Source organism: Trichophyton rubrum, assembly GCF_000151425.1.
Source record: "Trichophyton rubrum CBS 118892 genomic scaffold supercont2.3, whole genome shotgun sequence".
Taxonomy (NCBI): domain Eukaryota; kingdom Fungi; phylum Ascomycota; class Eurotiomycetes; order Onygenales; family Arthrodermataceae; genus Trichophyton; species Trichophyton rubrum.
In genome coordinates, this window is record NW_003456426.1 from 2,715,992 (window position 1) to 2,734,917 (window position 18,926).

Below are 18,926 nucleotides of genomic sequence, written 5' to 3' on the forward strand. Positions count from 1 at the left end.
TCCATTACGTGCAAGAAAAGTACTCTGAAATGTGATTATCATGTATATATGAGACTTATTGACCTAGAAGAAGGTCCTGAGGACAGGACAATTCTTACCTACTAGTAGCTTGCTTCATTTGATTATTACATGCGAGGGGAATAAAATAAGAGATATACAAAATGCTAGCTATTCCGAGATGAGGCTTGCTGACATGGCAATATGACTTGAAAATCAGAGAGAATAGACAATGAGGGAAGGGAGAAGAGATCAGAATGGACCTAAAAGGTCCGAAAGCATATTTTCCACCCATAACTCTTCCCGATAGCCTGTAAAAACACTGTCGACTACATCAACAAGCCAACGTTCCACACCTCGAACGGTATAATGCATTTTGGTATATTCCCAATATTCTGGGAACCATCCTGCATTTTCCCAGTCAACAATTCCTGTAATTCTTCCATTCTCCGCCAATATATTCCTTGGGTTGAGATCGCCATGGGTAAAGACAATGCCATGGGGAGTGTCATGCGATTTCGCTGCACGGGTCCGGATCTCTTCCCAGAAAGGATCAGTCAGGTACTTGTTGAAATCAGCCTCGGATTTGAATCGTAACTCCTCATTCTGACTGTCTGGAATACGCCAGTCTAAGAAGCCACCGCCTTGAGAGTTACATATAAGATATTCTGAAGATGGATCTCTTGGTATTTTCCGAAGCTCAGAAATGTACCCCTTTAAATCAACCACGACTTGCTCTACCTCTTCATCAGTCATTGTGTTCAAACTTGGGCCAATGGGGCGTCCAGGAACGCAGGTCATGAGTAAATACGAATATCGTGACGTCTGTGCAACATCAATCGCCCGGGGAGCGGGGATATGGGTTGACTGTTCTATCATTTTTAGGGTGTGCGCTTCAACGTGATACTTTGGTGCAAGGGATGGTGATCCTCGGCGGAGGTATAAACCGAACGGGAGTTTATAGACGGTCATAGACAGTGTAGGTGGGTACATTTTGAGGCCAATCCGGGCTAAAAAGTCGTATACGGATGTTCTGACAAAAGAAGGTAGCGATGTCCAGAGCTGTCGGAAAATTGAGAAAAACGGAGAGATTGAAGATTTCACTGTTGAGGTCTTTTCTGGTACAAGTTAGAGGAAAATATATTTATGGACGAAGGGAAAATCTTGTGACTTACTTGGAGCATTGGCTAGGCGCTTCTGCATATATTCATGAGCTTCCATCCACGCCAATGGTCTTGAGAAGAATCTGTGTATTGCAAAGAGATTTTTATTAGGAGTAAGCGTTAAATGAGGTTTTCTATTCTCAATATGAATGGAGCCGCCACGATCTAGGGAGAAACTTTCGGGGTGACTAGGCGTAAATCCGCTATGAAAGACGCTATACTTTTGCATGTCAATACCATTAGCCATAATATGAAGTCCAAATACTCACCTCTTGCTTCAAATTAGATTCTGTTTTGGTATCCCCACGTTGTACCCGGAGGTATGCGTCTCCCTTTCTAAAATAGTCCCAAGCTGTGGTAGAAAGTAGCCAAACGTTGCCCAGTTTGTCTGTCTGTCCATTCTCTAGAGAGTAGATGATATCCAATAGTTCTCTTGATAGAAAGTAACTCAAAGGCTCAAACAGAATACTCTAGCACATCCATTAGCTTTAGTTTGAATATAATGAAGTAACAACATGTACACATACCCCTTCAGATAGATCTGGACTGCTGGTAAACACAGTGGGCGGGACGATATGAAGGTATACAAGCCCTTCAGCACGGTGATTCTCAAAAGTGATTCCGGTAAGGCAGCACCGGCCTCCATCCCGCTCGAATACCAACTTCTTCTCCTCGTCGGGGAGCGAAGTTGCCTCCACCGGCCTAACTAGACCTTGTGTCAAAACAATGAATTTTGTCAAGGATTTCCACAAAAATTACTTACATATGTTTATTAGAATCTTCCAGTTTGATAGAAACTGATAAACAGCCTTATTGGAAGGTAGACTAGAGCCGTCACCCATGGATATCTTATTAAGGAAAAATTGCGCAGCTTTTTCAGAGTCAGATGCATTCTTAATGAATGCACCTAGAATCGCCCTGTCAGGATGGGGTATGTCTGCAATGGCCAGGTATGCTTTGTATTGGGGTGATTCCTTGTCGAGAAGGAATAGTTGGGAGGCCGACCGAGCGACATGTCGGGGAATAGCCATGATAATGGTAGATTAGAGTGATAAGTTGTGGAGTTGTAGTTACTGTTTCTCGGGAGTATGAGTACTCGTAGATAGCCCCTATTTTGCTCCACAGGTATGGTCGACTGAGAGCTTGTTTACACTTTGAAGTGAACTCTCTTGTGCAATAGTTAACCTCCTGGTCCGGTGTAGTGGAAGTTGGCCGGGGCTTTATACATACCTAGTAGAAAATCACTCCAAGCAGACGGAAATAGTGACAAATAGCAGAAACTGGTCAACACGAAGGCGTAATGTGAGGTTTAACAAACAGGAGAAGTGTTTACCTGCGAAACTCTTTTGGCGCGCTTGATCGGCTGCCTAGGCGCCAATGAGCGCTTTAGCTCGGTCACGTGTAACTAACCAGTAACAACTTAGTTATATGGAGGCCGAGTCAAGGCCTAGAACTTGCAGCCAACAATGGGGATAACTATTGAGTTACCTCGCGAATGTTGAAAAGAGAAGAGAGGTTTACCACGCTATCTTGACTTGACATTAAAGGTTGAGAGTAGGGGACCTGTGGCTCTTATGCGGAACATCTGATGTTGAGTCGTGGTTTTTCGTTTTTCTGGCGGCCATGGTCAACGGGTCTACTCTCCAATCTATCTGTTTTCTTCCGCTCCCTTAGTCGACTGTTTGGAATATCCGAAGGGAGATCCGAGAAATACAATGGAGACGTAGAGCAGTGCAAGGTCAAGTAACTAATGCTCCTATTACCGTACAGAGTTACACTCTAATGAATTCGTCTTTACAATTTCAGACTCCGACGGCCGTTCATCCTACTGCTCCCAATTACTCAAAGGACACAACAACCCTCATTATCCCGGGCCTATGGATGCGAGAACTAAATCCTGATCTACCGGACGAATATTTCGAACCACCGGCCAACACAAAGGCAGATAATATCTAGTGTCCAAGGGAGTTCTTTTAGATATCGGCGGGACCGCGTATCTTGAACGTCTTCCTTCTGGAGAAGTGATTAAAACACCTTTACCAGACGTAGATCCTCGATGCTTCCGAGAAAATTGCTGCAACATGCGCATTGAAGCTCGGGTTTATAAAATACTTGGTACTCATCCGCGGGTGCCGAAACTGCTAAGTTGGGATCCGGAGATATGTTGCATCAGGATGGAATACGTGACCCACGGCAGTTTAAAGGATTACATGGACAAGAATGAGGAGAAGTTATCTCCCGAGCTCCGTCTTCGATGGGCGAAACAAACCGCAGAAGGACTCACTCTTCTTCATTCTCATGACATACTTCATTGCGACATTTCACCTCGGAATTTCCTACTGGATGAGAACTTGGATCTCAAAATATCTGATTTCGGTAGTGTTTCAATTTCTGGCGCTGAGCCAACTGCTACTGCAGGAACAAGGTTCAGATGGCCTGTGATGGACTGGGATATTCCTCCCACGGTTGAAGATGATTTTTTCAGCCTTGGATCGTTGATCTACTTTATTATGAGTGGGGTGTATCCTTACAAGGACACAGCCAGTGATGAAGTAGAAAAGTTATACATGAATTGAGAATTCCCTGATGTTAGTGACATTATATGTCGATGCTGGTACCGAAAGACAACGGCTGGAGAAGTATTCAACGCTCTGGAACACGTTTCACGCCAACATATTGCTGGAGTCATATCTGGATTGTGAAAACATCTTATCGAGGATCGTAATCCTGAAAGCCTTCGTCCCTATGGCGCAGACACCGTGCACGACTGACTGTTCTTCCTAAATACACCTCCGGTGGATTTTGGCAAACTCTTTCGCTCTCAGCGTATTGAAGGCATTTTATTTTCTCCAGGTGTCGTCTGACTTTGGTGCAGGCCTCTGAGCATTTAGTGTATCTTATTGTGGTGATGTGTATCTCACACATTTCTATTCCCTATCGGTCGTTAGGCGCCATTATCCGGTATGGGAGTCTGGTACATTTACCAGAGATATTAGCCTGTACAATGCCAGGCCAGAGATGAGGGCTTACCCCTTATAAATTGCGTGGAATGTGATCAATAATTCTTTCCACCGACTGGTAGGTCGTTAATTATTTCGATCAGCACGGAGCAAGGCTTGTAAGGAGCAATTCTCAAGGTTATTGAGTCTCTCTCAATCTGAGATTTTCCTTGCTACCTAATTAAGCATAGTGGATAGCGAGTCGGGAAAATTACGGTATATGTTTTTTTTAAATGATTCAAGTTTATATCTAGAGTCTCGTAAGATAGAGATCTGCATGGTGCATCTTGCTGCCTAGGCGGGTTTTCTTTTTGCTCCGTCATGAGGATGTTTGCCACGTCTCCTATAGGCCAACACTAATTGCCTAAAGTTTAGATACATAGGCACAATGCAATGACTAGATCCTACATCATGACGCTGACCCAGTAGTGCAAGGCTACTGCAGAAGTAAAATGATACTGAAGGCATGATTAATTTGGTTCAGAAATATGATTCGCCTAGTCAATGTACAAACATTACTCCGTATATTGTTCAGCACTCGACGGCAAGAAAACGAAGCCCGGTATAAGCAAGATATCAAACAAAGAACTAGAAAGTACCATCCTAAGGCACGACTCCATGTACATCAAGCGTTTATTTCGGGGGATACTTGTTCTGGAAGAACCACCTATATCAAGTCAATATACTCCGTACACCCATTGCATCAATCATGCAGCGAACTTCAACATACCTGCTGACGTAGTAATCAAAGAGACCTAGAGCGCCGATGCCACCGGTCCATGCAGCAACCAACTCCCATGTCAATGCTCCGCGAAGGTGTTTCTGGTACGCACCATATGCCAACCCGGCACTAGCAGCAGTGAGGAGAACCATATTCCCAATGACGACGGGATTAGACTTGTTACGGTCAAACTTGTCGTAACCTCCTGCAGCAGCTTCCTGGGCACGTTCGCTGACATCCTTGGCCGTCTCTTTGGCCTTCTGCTTGCCCTCTCTGTACTTCTTCTTTAGCTCTTCTTGTTCCTTCTCAAGCTCAACGCGGGCTTCTTGCGTCTTGGTTTTTATCTCCTGTGCATTAAAGTCTGATGGGACGGTAGAGACATGTGGCGAATCGACGTCCACGAGATTAGAGGCGTTCTCATCTCTCTTCACTTGTGGAGGCTCAGGAGCTCGACTAAGTGTTGGTTAGTTTCCGATCCCTCTTCTACATTGCTATTGATACGTATACTCACGCCTAGCAGGTTGTCAGTAAGGTGATCAATTATGGGGTTAAGTGTGGAACACTCACTTCTTCTGCTGTCTGTTTAGCATTCTGAGCAGCGGCTTTGGCGTACGACATGGTGCTTGAGGAATTGACTATGACAAAGACCACCTCAAGACTAGATATCAGGCTCGTATATGATGTAGCTGTGTATCTTTAGCTGAGGGGAGAGAGGCAAAAGAAGGCCCGGGAGCAGATGTACTCTTTATATAGGTTGTTTTGGAGCTTTGCTTCTAGATGCCGCTATTACGTCATACCTGGGGGCAGGACTTCCAAGGCACAACACGGAGGTCGGCAGAAGAAAAGCGGCAAATAGCATGGGGTTTTCACATGATTATACGTAGGGATTAGACGATATAGTGTATTACCAGAAGGATAGAGGAGGGTAAGATCTCTGAGCAGCGGGTTAGTATACCGCATAGTCTGTGTTTCATGAGCCACACGTATGCGAAGTGCTGGCAGCAGATGTGGTCAGTATTCTACCAAAATGGAGTTGAAATGAAGTTCGTAGAGACAACAGAAAGAAATCCAAGAATGGAATATTCGCTTGAAGGACGTAGTATATAACACATGAGAGAGGAAGAAAGGTCGGAATAAAGCGCGAGGTGCAGGAGGACGGAAGATAGGATGTAGCGCAAGGGTAAAAGGGGGTCAGGGGAAGTACATGTTTTAATACACTATTTTTAAACAGTGGAAAGACGCTTTCCAGCTGTAAAAATCTGCTATATGAAATACAGGATCAAGTCTAATTGAAAGATCAGGGAGAGAATCCGGTTAATGGGGAATATGGAGGCAAGGTAGTAGAAGGTTAAATGGGTAGATGAAGTTGGGAAAGATTTGAATGAGTTTAGAGAAGAAGTTCGAGAGGGTTCTCCACAACTCTCTTGAGCTCACGCATGAACTCAGCTCCGACAGCGCCGTCAATGACCTTGTGGTCAAAGCTGCCGGTGACCACAATCTGGTCATCCCATTCAATTTCAGTGCCTTCCTCAAGCTCGGAGCGGACAGCTACCTTGCGAGTGGTACCGACGGCAAGGATAGCGGACTGAGGAGGGTTAATAACGGCAGTGAAACGTTCAATGGCAGGGTTCATGCCCATGTTGCTGATGGTGAAAGTGCCGCCATTATACTCCTCAGGCTTGAGCTTGTTCTCCTTTGCGCGCTTGCCGAGGTCCTTGACTTGGCTGGAGATGTTGGACAGGCCAAGTCCCTCGACACCCTTGACGATAGGAGTGATAAGGCCGGATGGAGTAGCAACCGCAACGCTGATGTCGACGGTCTTGTGTTCACGAATCATCACTTGGCCGTTTTGCTCGATCCATCGGGAGTTAACAGTGGGAACTCTCTTGAGAGCAACAGCGCAGGCCTTGATAAGGAAGTCATTCACAGAAAGCTTGTATCGACCCTCTGCCGATTCGTTCAATGCTTGGCGAAGCTTGAGAAGACGGGTGACGGACAGAGTGGAGGAAACAAAGTAGTGTGGGTTCTCGCGGATCGACTGAGCAAGACGGCTGGCGATAACCTTGCGCATAGAGGAGGCAGGAACGTCCTCATAGGCTGGGCCAGCAGCACCAGCAGCTGGAGCAGAAGCCTGGTGCTTCTCAACGTCTTCCTTGGTGACTCGTCCACCTGGGCCTGTTCCCTTGACGTCCTTGATTGCAACACCCTTCTCAAGAGCAAGAGCCTTAGCAGCCGGGCTGACGAATGGTTCTCTGTCAAGACTGGGCTGCAGTCTCTCTCCGGTAGTGTCTGCTTCCTGGGCCTCTGGCTTGTTCTCCTCGAAGGTTGGGGTTGGAGCGGCCTTGGTCTCAGCCTCCTCGGGCTTCGGGGCCTCCTTGGGTGACTTGTCAGCAGCAGGAGCTTTGTCACCGCCTGCATCCTCCAGGCTGAAAGACTCGAATGGGCTGATATCCTCTCCTTCTTCGACCATGACGGCAATTGGCTATCCAGAATATCAAGTTAGAATTATTCCGGGTATGACGGTGATTTTCTTTCCGCTTTAAATACTTACGTTACCAACAGCAACGTCCTTTTCACCAGCATCCTTCAAGATCTTAGCCAAAACACCTTCTTCCTGGAATTCAAAGTCCATTTGGGCCTTGTCGGTTTCGATTTCTACCAAAACATCACCGGGAGAGAGAGTATCTCCAGCCTTTTTGTTCCAAGCTCCAATATTTCCAGAAGTCATGGTAGGCGAGAGAGCAGGCATGCTAATGATGGTGTGGGGAGGGTAGGCTATATCACAGTTAATATATGGTTTATTTCGGCGTCAAATTGGAGTATGGAGTAAGGCATTGTTCGCATACATTTGGAGGCATAGTATCTGGCCAGCGAAGCGTAAGCTGGCACTCCGGACCTAGAGAAGACCGATGTTAGTCGGAATCAATGCAAATGGCACTCCCTGATACCATTGGCAGTCATACCTGAGCGCATCAGAAAGACGAAGCACATTCCGCGACTCCCTCAGTCCATGTTGTGCGGTCTTGGAGAGCAGCAACCGCCGCGACAGCACGGCAGCAGAGGCCATTGTTGATATCTGTCTGGAAGGAACGAAAACGGGCAATTGAATCTGCAGTCAAGGGGTATGAGAGCAGGCTCCAGACGAGCTGACCCAAGGGAGCGAGGTCGATGGAGGATAAGAGGAGTTAGGGGTGTGAAGATCGTGGACGGCGTGAGATCTCTCGTCTTCGACTCTGCGTCTGCTCTGAAACTGAGATGATTTTGTTGAGCTTCGCCGGAAAGCGGATCCTCTGTCGGGGCCGCGGTCACGTGGATTTTCCCACCAAACACGGCCGATAGCTTAGTCACGATGGACGCATCTGGACTAGTGGCTACGGCGGAACGAAGCAGCCCAAGCGCGCCGATTACTAATGAAATGACTAAGGACTGACGTAATTTCACTGACATAATCACCTGGGGAAAACGGCAGAGAGAAGGCCAGATGTAGGTAGCTGAGATGTTGGCTGTAGATGCATCCAACGAACTACATTGATGAACCTATATCGACAAAGGAGCCCGGAACTGCGCAGACGCCCCCCTTGCCTTGCCCTCCACTCGTTTGCCGCTCCTTGCGCTTATGGTTTTCGGCGTCGTCTAGTTCAGACCGGGTCCTTGTCTGTTTAAAAGGATATATCTAGCCTGCCTGCAGGCCTCCTACACTCCCAATGGCCGATTCCGAAGAACGTCCACCCGAGGCTGCACAGCAACCGGAAGCACATGCTGAGCCAGATACCACGACAGCAGATGAAACAGCAGTGGCAGAAGAACTCCAGCCGCCACAAGGGGACACTGTTGAAGACGAAGCTGAACAGCCCGAGGGGGAACAACAGCCTGAGCTGGAAGACGGGGGAGAAGAGGACGACGATGCTACGGAGACAGATGCCTGCGAGGACGCTGGTGCTGATGGTGGAGATGACAATGCCACGCTAAGGGGCTCAGAACAGACTCCTTCGGTTGTAATAGAACAGTCGAGGTCGCGGTCTGACTCCCGGTCAACGGTTGCAACGCAGTCTGGCCAGCAGCGTTCAACACCTCTCAGCTCAGCTGTATTCGTGATCACTGCTTTGGATACAATTGCGGCCTCGAAGGAAGCCCGGAAGAGCAAGGAGCTGGATGACGCAGTCAAGCAGGCTCAGGCCAACATTAAGCAGTCCGACCACCATCCAATAGACCCAGAATCGATCTTTTTACCCTTACAATTGGCGAGCAAGACCGATAGTATCCCGCTGCAGGTCACTGCCCTAGACTGTATTGGCAAGCTGATAACTTATTCTTACTTTGCCTTTCCCTCCGTTCCCGATGGAAGCGAGTCCGCAGACCAACCTCCGCTGATAGAACGTGCAATCGAGACAATATGCGACTGCTTCGAGAACGAACACACCGCTATAGAGATCCAGCAACAGATTATCAAGTCTCTCCTGGCTGCTGTACTTAACGACAAGATTGTTGTTCATGGTGCCGGCTTGCTGAAGGCAGTTCGACAAATTTACAATATCTTCATCTACTCCAAGTCTGCGCAGAACCAGCAGATAGCACAGGGATCGTTGACTCAAATGATTGGCACTGTCTATGATCGCGTACGCACCAGATTGGATCTCAAGGAGGTCCGTATACAGGAGACCGAGACCCGGGAAAATCGCAATGGCTCTACCGTTGACTCACCCCCTAACGCTGCGGAGGATGGTGCCGTCACGGACGTTGAAGGACAATCAGATATTGGAACCTCAAATGTTGTAGATCAACCTGTCGCAAAGGAGCCGACGGAGAAACTGACTCTACAAAGTTTCGAGACCAACAAGGATGATACCATGGTCAATGATAGTGCACCAACAATGGTCACAAGGGCCAAGGTGGTAAGAAAGACATCTAGATCTGGCGAGGAACTTGATCCAGCAGCCGATGAAGAGGATGAAATATATATCAAGGACGCCTTTTTGGTCTTCAGGGCTCTATGCAAACTGAGTCATAAAGTGCTCACCCATGAGCAACAGCAAGACCTGAAGGCGCAGAATATGAGGTCAAAGCTACTCTCTTTACATCTAATGCAACACCTCCTAAACAACCATATTGCTGTTTTCACCTCACCCATTGCAACCATCAAACACGGTTCAAACTTTGATGAAAGCATGACGCTACTACAGGCCATCAAGCCACATCTTTGCCTTAGTTTGAGTAGGAATGGCGCTAGCTCGGTTCCCCGCGTATTTAATGTCTGCTGTGAAATATTCTGGCTGATGTTAAAGCATATGAGGGTGATGTTAAAGGTTAGATGATCTTCATTATACCCCTTTTTCACCCTCTCATTTATTACGATTTGCTAAACCACAACTGCAGAAGGAACTGGAGGTCTTCTTCAAGGAAATATACCTGGCCATCCTTGAGAAGCGTAGCTCCCCTATATTCCAGAAACAGAGCTTCATGCATATTTTAGAGCGTCTCTCCGGTGACCCAAGGGCATTGGTTGAGATATATCTAAATTATGACTGTGACCGTACTGCATTGGAGAATTTGTTCCAAGGGTATGTCAGTTATCTTCGGACCGTGACCATGGCTAATATTGCAAAAATAGAATCATTGAACAGCTTTCTCGAATGTCAAGTGTGCCTGTTACTGTCACTGCATCACAACAACAGCAATATGAACAACAACATTCCAAAGCCCCTTCTACCCCTAATGACTGGCATAGCCGTGGTACCCTTCCCCCTTCCCTCACTACTGCCAAGATTGACCAAACCCCTCCGCCCACCAATAACCAACATTATCCCCCTGAGTACGCCATGAAGCAGAACGCGCTGGAATGTCTAGTAGAGATACTACGCTCTCTTGATATATGGTCCTCTCAGGACAGTGAGCCCAAGTCCTTAGGCCGAGGACTGATGTCGCGTAGCTCAGTTGACGTTTCCCGAGATTCCATGGATACCAGTCAAGGAGGCCCTATCATTCCATCACCCCGAGTCGACAACGCAGATTCAGACACAGGCGCATCATCACCTGTTCCTGAAGACGACCCCAATGAAATTGAAAAAGTCAAGCAACGGAAAATCGCATTGACAAATGCAATTCGAACCTTCAACTTCAAACCAAAACGCGGAATGAAGATCTTGCTGTCTGAAGGGTTCATCCCATCGAACTCCCCCACCGATATCGCGCACTTCATCTTTAGGAACGACAGACTAGACAAGGCAACCCTTGGAGAATACCTAGGAGAAGGCGATGCAGAAAATATTGCTGTCATGCATGCATTCGTCGATTGCATGGATTTCACTAAACGCCGGTTCCCAGATGCGCTTCGAGATTTCCTACAAAGTTTTAGATTGCCCGGAGAATCCCAGAAGATCGATAGATTCATGCTCAAGTTCGCACAGCGATATGTGACTCAAAATCCCAACGCATTCGCCTCGGCAGATGCAGCTTACGTTCTCGCTTATTCAGTTATTCTACTTAATACGGACCTGCATAGCACGAAGATGAAGGGTCGCCGTATGACAAAGGATGACTTCATTAAGAATAATAAGGGAATTAATGATAACGCTGATCTTCCAGTTGAATATCTCAGCGGCATATATGACGAAATTCTGAATAATGAGATCGTTCTACGTACCGAGCGCGAGACTGCTGCAAACCTGGGTCACTTGCCTGCTCCCCAGCCAGGACTGGCTTCGAGAGCCGGTCAGGCGCTGGCTACTGTTGGTAGGGACATTCAGGGCGAAAAATACGCACAGGCATCAGAGGAAATTTCTAGCAAAACTGAGCAATTGTATCGAAGTTTGATTAGAGCGCAGCGGAAGTCAGCTATGAAAGAAGCACTGTCACGTTTTATCCCCGCTACTTCGGTACGACACGTTGGGTCCATGTTCAATGTGACATGGATGTCCTTCCTTTCTGGCCTTTCGGCTCAAGTGCAGGATACTCAAAATCGGGAAACAATTCGTCTGTGTATGGATGGAATCAGGTTAGCTATCCGTATCTCGTGCATGTTTGATCTCGAGACTCCAAGAGTCGCTTTCGTTACTGCCCTGGCCAAGTTCACCAACCTAGGCAACTTGCGCGAGATGGCTGCGAAAAATGTGGAGGCCCTTAAGGTTTTGCTAGATGTTGCTATAACCGAAGGTGATCATTTGCAGAGCTCCTGGCGAGAGATCCTCACTTGCATCAGCCAACTTGATCGATTCCAGCTTCTTACCGATGGAGTAGATGAAGGCTCATTGCCTGATGTTTCACGGGCATCGCCATCTACGGACTCACGTTCTCAAAAGTCCCTTCAAGTTCCAAAGAAGCCCCGACCGCGTTCCAGTAATGGACTAGCATCCTTCCGAAGAGATGTTGCGATTGAGAGCCGCTCGGCTGAAATGGTCAGAGGTGTAGACATGATTTTCACCAATACTGCCAACCTCAAACAAGAGGCTCTCGTCGACTTCGTACGTGCACTTAACGCCGTTAGTTGGCAAGAGATCCAGTCCTCCGGACAAAGCGAATCCCCGCGAACCTACAGTCTCCAGAAGCTGGTGGAGATCAGTTACTACAATATGACGCGAGTTCGAATTGAGTGGAGCAAAATCTGGGAAGTCCTCGGTGAACATTTCAATCATGTTGGCTGCAATGCTAACACAGCTGTTGTGTTTTTCGCATTGGATTCGCTCCGACAACTTTCAATGAGGTTCATGGAAATCGAGGAACTCCCTGGTTTCAAATTTCAGAAGGACTTTTTGAAACCCTTTGAACACGTCATGGCAAACAGTACCGCAGTAAATGTCAAGGATATGGTACTGCGATGTCTGATTCAGATGATTCAAGCTCGTGGGGATAATATCCGCTCTGGGTGGAAGACAATGTTCAGAGTGTTCTCTGTTGCAGCTTCAGAACCATACGGTACGTTAACCTGCGACTACAGATCCCGTTATCTCGTTCATCTCGTTAACTAACTTTACTCGACAGAGGGTATTGTAAACATGGCATTTGAGCATGTTACTCAAATATACAAAACTCGCTTTGGTGTTGTCGTTTCGCAGGGAGCTTTTGCTGATTTAGTTGTTTGCCTTACTGAGTTTTCTAAGAATCTCAAATTTCAAAAGAAATCTCTTCAGGCAATCGAGACGCTCAAGTCCACAGTCCCGAAGATGCTGAAAACGCCGGAATGCCCTCTTTCCCACCGCCGTACAAACTCTGGCTCATCACAGGGTGAAGCCGTTGCTCAGCCCGCGGGCCAGTCTCCTGAGGAGCAATTCTGGTATCCGCTATTAATCGCTTTCCAAGACGTCCTTATGACTGGAGATGACTTGGAAGTTCGATCGAGGTAATATTCCGCGCCTTTTTATAGTATGTATTGGTGGCTAATAGTTTGGTAGGGCTCTCACATATCTCTTTGAAACGCTTATTAGATATGGCGGCGACTTCCCACCTGCTTTCTGGGATGTTCTCTGGCGTCAACTTCTCTATCCCATCTTCGTCGTACTGCAGTCCAAGTCCGAGATGTCCAAGGTTCCAAATCATGAGGAACTCTCGGTCTGGCTCTCTACCACCATGATCCAAGCCTTGCGAAATATGATTACCCTCTTTACTCATTATTTTGACTCCTTGGAATACATGTTGGATAGGTTCTTGGGCCTTCTGACTTTGTGTATATGCCAGGAGAATGATACCATCGCCAGGATTGGAAGCAACTGTCTCCAGCAGCTAATATTGCAAAACGTCAATAAATTTACCCCAGAGCACTGGGAGAAAATTGTCGGGGCTTTCGTGGAACTCTTTGAAAGGACCACCGCATATGAGCTTTTCACTGCGGCGACAACCGCACCAGGTATGCCTCCTGAGCGAAGAAACATAGAAGAAGTCACGTCTCAGGCCGATCCCGGTTCTCCTTCAGCTAAGCCAGACCGAGGCCAAGAGTCAACACGACCGAGTGAAGACGGGGATGAGACACATCAAGCACAACTTCCAGCTGCCTCATCCGAGCTCGAAGACTACCGCCCTCAGCCTGACTTGCAACAACCTCCAACTGTGGTTACTGCCGCACGACGACGATTCTTCAACCGCATCATCATTAACTGCGTCCTTCAGATCTTAATGATTGAAACTGTGAACGAACTCTTTTCTAACGATGCTGTTTATTCGCAGATTCCCAGTAAGGAACTGCTGCGGTTGATGGCGTTGCTGAAGAAGAGCTACCAATTTGCCAAGAAATTCAACGGGGCAAAGGACTTGAGGCTCAAGCTGTGGAAGCAAGGTTTCATGAAGCAGCCGCCAAACCTTCTTAACCAAGAAAGTGGTAGTGCCGCAACTTACATCAATATTCTCTTCCGTATGTACCATGACGAGCGCGAAGAGAGGAAGAACAGCCGTTCGGAGACAGAAGACGCCCTAATACCGTGAGTCACCTCCACGCTACTTTTCCTGTTCTATTGAATATGGTTTACTAACCCAGACTTAGCTTGTGTGCCGACATTATAAGGCGATATGTTCAGCTGGATGAGGAGTCCCAACAGCGAAATATCACCGCCTGGCGCCCAGTTGTAGTTGATGTCGTTGAAGGATATACCGGCTTCCCTCTGGAAACCTTCGAGAAGTACATTGAAACCTTCTACCCTATCACAGTTGACCTGCTTTCCCGCGACCTTAACGTTGAGATCCGGCTCGCGATCCAAGCCCTGCTCCGCAGAGTCGGAGAATGCCGGCTTGGTATCACCCCACAAACTCCCATTGCCTCACCTACCAGTCCTCGAAGCTCCACTTCACACAGCCATTTCAACGGCCGAAGACAGAGCGTGGGACGATAGGTTCAGTTTCCTTTATTCTCCTAACATCACCCTTTGTATCTTTGCGTTCCTGGCTCCCTTAGACGGTTATTCTAAACTTCTCGTCTCCCAGTTGATATCCGGTTATAACTTCTTACTTTTTGTCTGATATTTCAGCTCCTTGGTTTATGTATTCTGGAAAAATTAAAAGCTAATCAGAGCGAAAATTTTACTTTTCCCTTTACCTTTTTAACTGTTCTGTGTTGCAGTTCAGTTTAAGGAGACTGCCATGTAGCTTTGCACTTTAAGCTTATCTCAAAGCCTTACATTAGCGCTTGGAGCGTTATTATTGGATGAGCGACCCCATGCTTGGCATTCCATATTTATCTTATCTGATCATCTAAGCGCTCTCGACCAACGCGGGACAGAGGATGTTTCCTGCTGCTGCAGTTTGAAGGCTACTCTTCTAGCTTAGTCTAATTAAATCTCGTAAGTTTTTAGTTTACATAACTACTTAGGAGGCGCATTACATTTAGAAATATTTATATACTGCTTGTTACTATTGGTCCAATCATCATTCTGTACTATGCATTATGACGACACAGGATGTTCCTATCTGGAAATGGCCTGGTATCCAACCAGATTTAACATTTTCAACATAGCACGGCTTGTCGAATGAGAGTATGCATGAAACAGAGAGGTGATACCATCTCCCAAAATGATGCCCAAAACTAATTACATCATGAACAGGTAGAGAGTTGTATGAATAAGAAAATATTACCTAGATGATTAGTATATTACATGTATCTTGACATATTTTACATGTTCCATTTTTCATGAGCTCCAGCCCATGCTCCCATCAAATGGGGCGACATTGTCACCTTGCTTTAGTCGAACTTGTTCAAATGTTGGGACTTTACCAGCTTCGTAGTGCCGAAGCAAATTGTCCATATCTTCTTCGGTCATGCTAACAAGCTCATCCAGGCTCCATATGTCACATATCCGAGATATCCTACGTGTTAAGTCAGTGCCCGTGTCCAGCATAGGCAGAACACTCACAATCACGTACCAATTCATTCTCTTTGGCCCTTGGTTGGGAGCTGGAGCAGCTGCTCGCAGTTTCTTGCGCAATACCCCCACATTCAGAATTGCTGCGCCGGCATTATCAGGAAGAGTATCTGCAATCTTCTTCCGTATGATGCTAGCCAATTTGGGGCCGTTCCCATTTGTACTGACCATGACTTGCAGGGGCCCATCACGATGTACACTGCCAAAATAAAAATCACACTCGGACGGCACATCTGCGATGTTAGCAGGAATGCGCTGCTCCCTGCACAGCTTCCATATCTGGGTGGAAGCCTCGGGATCGTCGACGGCCACGAAGACCATGTCGATGCCCACTAGATCTTCAGGTTGGAACTTCCGATCGACATGGCCAACCTGCTGCTCGGCCACGCGAAAAGCCACTTCGGCATTTAAACACGCCTTGGGACAGACGACGACGACCTTCGCGTCTGCATTTAGCGCATGTAAGATGCGGCCAGCAGCTACCTAGAAAGCGCATGCGTTATTATTGATACATATATATATTTATTATTTTTATTTATTTATTTGATTTTTGTCCGCATATTTATTTATTTTTTCGAACAGCCGCCATAGCCTCAAGAATAGCTGACAGGGGAAAGAAACGAACCTCACCACCGCCGACCACCAGGACTCGCTTGTCCCTCACCTGCCACGCAACAATGAGAGAACCGCCCGGCTGAATAGCAGGGAATTTACTGGACATAATCAAGGTCGGCACTCCGGAACTGCCATGTACTGGCGTGAAGAAATAAATAAATATATTGAAGAAGAAAAATAAATCTCGATTTTCTTGCGTGTTTTTTTGTTTCTCGCGGCGGCGTCAGCGCAGGTCACATGATCTTCACCAAAAAAAAAAAAAAAGCTGCGGCGCAAGTGAAACTCTAAAATCACCTCCATCTTCTCGACCGCCTGAAAAAAGCGACGAACGACGCAGAAGAAACACATAAAAACGAGGGCCAGAGAACGGAACTGGCCAGAGGAAGAGGACGCTCATGGAAGGCTGGCTTGACCGACGCTCTCGATATCTCTTGTTGTTGCCCCTGGAATCCTATACGATCCTTGCCTAAACCTCCGACCTCAGCCATGAGAGGCGTGCTAGTGTTCTCGGGGACGTCGCATCCCACCCTGACTGAAGCGATCTGCGACAGATTGGGGACTCTACCAGCTCCTTGCGAGCTGCGGAAATTCAGCAATGGCGAAACCAGCGTCAATATTGGGGCTTCTGTCCGCAATCAGGATGTTTATATTGTCCAGAGCGGGAGCAGGAAGATCAATGATAGTGTAATGGAGCTGTTGATCATGATATCCGCCTGCAAGGGAGGTTCGGCGAAATCTATAACAGGTGTGTTCCTCCCCTATTCTAAGGGTGGTAGAAAGTGTTTAAAAAGAATTCTCAACTGACTAGTTTGAAAGCTGTTATGCCGTAGGTTTTATCCCTCGTTTACTCTATACCTCCCCGGCTTCGACTTAACTGACTATGCGGCATTCCAAAGATATTTCCCATACTCGCGGCAGTCAAAGAAGAAAAGTCATAGAGGAGCCATTACGGCTCGGATGCTTGCCAATTTACTATCAGTGGCCGGTGTTGACCATGTCGTCACCGTGGACCTACATGTAAGGATCGACAAGCTCTAGATAGGCATTTGGCCCGGGTGACTGACAATGTATTGTAAAAGGCCTCCCAAATGCAAGGTTTTTTCGGTAAGCCCGTTGATAACCTCTTTGCTGAGCCTCTAATTGCGCGGTGGATTCGAATGAACGTCCCTCAATGGAATGAGGCGGTGGTTGTTACTAAAAACGCCGGAGGGAGCAAGAGGGTTACGTCTTTGGCTGATGCGCTGAAACTTAACTTTGGCATCGTCACTACTGATAGAAGGCGGCAGAGGCAAGCGAAAGCCGGGACTATGACCGACAGTGCCATCTTTTTCGATTCCGTTGAACAAGGCTTCACGACTAGCCATGATGGTGAGCAAAAGTTTGACCGCATACCAAGCATCCGTCGTTCAGTTGCCTCCGCCACAACTGAAAGCGGTATCCTCACACCTCGTAACAGCACCTCCGGCTCCTCTGCTAACCCAGCACAAGAGTCGGAATCATATAGAACGCCACATCCGGATAGCATGCTCGCTCCGTCTACTCTCGCCGACGGATTTTCCTCTGAATATACTGATGAGCGAGCTCGAGAAGTTATCACCGGCCGCCTGGTCCAGGGGCACCTTGTGGATGATGATTACCCATCTCCAGAGACTGCGTCTACCTCTGCATCTGCTTCCAACCACGGGGCGGATACATATGAGGGATCGATCCCAGATCCCATGAGCATGTCTGCCGTGTCAAATGTCTCAGGCTACCAGCCTGGACATGCTCTTGGGGGATCGTTCGATGCAGCCGCATCCTCTGATGAGGAAGAGGTCTGTCCACAGAGATCCGGTCAGGAACGAATGATCACCCTTGTTGGCGACGTGAAGGATAAAACTGTCTTTATTGTCGACGACATGATTGACCGGGCCTCCAGCTGGATTGCGGCTGCAGAGACCGTCGTTAAGAAAGGCGGCGCAAAGAAGGTGTACTGCATCGCTACTCACGGTATCTTTGGAGACGATTCCATGGAACAAATGGAGAAATGCCCCAGTATCGACTATGTCGTCGTAACCAACTCATTCCCCCTCCCTATCGAGAAAGTGAGACTCATGAAGAAACTGGTCGTCCTCGATCTTTCAGCGCTGCTGTCTGAGAGTATCAGAAGACATCACAATGGAGAAAGGTTCGCCTCTTTTGGTTGATTCTGCATGCCACATTACATATTCCTCAGCCCCATCCACAACCTGCACCCGTACCTGACTTTTCTCCAAACTTTTACTGACTTCTTTCCTTTCTTTTTATAGTATTTCCGCCCTCTTCCAATTGCACGGCTAGTTAAAACTGAGAACAGCCATCAATCATCTAAGAGGACCATGGAACCCCTTCCCCTCATCCCAAGAAAAAAAAACGAAAAAAAAATGCAAAGCTTTCACACATGGACCAAATATACAGATGCATATCCCCATCTAATCTGCAGCTGGCGGCACAACATGATATGTTGGAGCACGAATATGTATATGTTTTACGAATCAACCTCATTAGGGCAATCAATGACAGCAACTATCATCAATATTTCTATGGCAACTAGCTACCCACATGAATGAGGAGC

The 18,926-nt window shown here is 47.3% G+C and overlaps 8 protein-coding genes across 8 annotated transcripts; 4 read left to right on the forward strand and 4 right to left on the reverse strand.

The window, feature by feature from the left end:
- Positions 1-249: 249 nt before the first annotated feature.
- Positions 250-990, reverse strand: TERG_03778 (uncharacterized protein; the record flags this gene model as incomplete). The annotated part of the gene is made up of 1 exon (XM_003236686.2): positions 250-990. One exon carries the CDS (start codon positions 988-990, stop codon positions 250-252), a length of 741 nt encoding a protein of 246 aa, XP_003236734.2.
- Positions 991-3,241: 2,251 nt separating this feature from the next.
- Positions 3,242-3,862, forward strand: TERG_03779 (serine/threonine protein kinase; the record flags this gene model as incomplete). Its single annotated transcript, XM_003236687.1, has 2 exons — positions 3,242-3,720; positions 3,754-3,862. 2 exons carry the CDS (start codon positions 3,242-3,244, stop codon positions 3,860-3,862), a joined length of 588 nt encoding a protein of 195 aa, XP_003236735.1.
- Positions 3,863-4,792: 930 nt separating this feature from the next.
- TERG_03780 (uncharacterized protein) lies at positions 4,793-5,470 on the reverse strand (the record flags this gene model as incomplete). The annotated part of the gene is made up of 4 exons (XM_047748153.1): positions 4,793-4,826; positions 4,890-5,333; positions 5,388-5,393; positions 5,448-5,470. 4 exons carry the CDS (start codon positions 5,468-5,470, stop codon positions 4,793-4,795), a joined length of 507 nt encoding a protein of 168 aa, XP_047604129.1.
- A 797-nt stretch (positions 5,471-6,267) lies between these two features.
- Positions 6,268-7,947, reverse strand: TERG_03781 (pyruvate dehydrogenase complex dihydrolipoamide acetyltransferase; the record flags this gene model as incomplete). Its single annotated transcript, XM_003236689.1, has 4 exons — positions 6,268-7,362; positions 7,432-7,655; positions 7,727-7,776; positions 7,844-7,947. The coding sequence occupies 4 exons, from the start codon at positions 7,945-7,947 to the stop codon at positions 6,268-6,270; spliced, it is 1,473 nt and encodes a 490-aa protein (XP_003236737.1).
- A 637-nt stretch (positions 7,948-8,584) lies between these two features.
- TERG_12047 (uncharacterized protein) lies at positions 8,585-10,192 on the forward strand (the record flags this gene model as incomplete). Its single annotated transcript, XM_047751067.1, has 1 exon — positions 8,585-10,192. The coding sequence occupies one exon, from the start codon at positions 8,585-8,587 to the stop codon at positions 10,190-10,192; it is 1,608 nt and encodes a 535-aa protein (XP_047606051.1).
- Positions 10,193-13,388: 3,196 nt separating this feature from the next.
- Positions 13,389-14,692, forward strand: TERG_12048 (uncharacterized protein; the record flags this gene model as incomplete). The annotated part of the gene is made up of 2 exons (XM_003236690.2): positions 13,389-14,284; positions 14,347-14,692. The coding sequence occupies 2 exons, from the start codon at positions 13,389-13,391 to the stop codon at positions 14,690-14,692; spliced, it is 1,242 nt and encodes a 413-aa protein (XP_003236738.2).
- A 792-nt stretch (positions 14,693-15,484) lies between these two features.
- Positions 15,485-16,439, reverse strand: TERG_03783 (uncharacterized protein; the record flags this gene model as incomplete). The annotated part of the gene is made up of 3 exons (XM_003236691.1): positions 15,485-15,662; positions 15,720-16,201; positions 16,344-16,439. 3 exons carry the CDS (start codon positions 16,437-16,439, stop codon positions 15,485-15,487), a joined length of 756 nt encoding a protein of 251 aa, XP_003236739.1.
- A 380-nt stretch (positions 16,440-16,819) lies between these two features.
- On the forward strand, positions 16,820-18,652 carry TERG_03784 (uncharacterized protein; the record flags this gene model as incomplete). Its single annotated transcript, XM_003236692.2, has 5 exons — positions 16,820-17,078; positions 17,150-17,159; positions 17,230-17,350; positions 17,413-18,500; positions 18,622-18,652. The coding sequence occupies 5 exons, from the start codon at positions 16,820-16,822 to the stop codon at positions 18,650-18,652; spliced, it is 1,509 nt and encodes a 502-aa protein (XP_003236740.2).
- Positions 18,653-18,926: the final 274 nt, after the last annotated feature.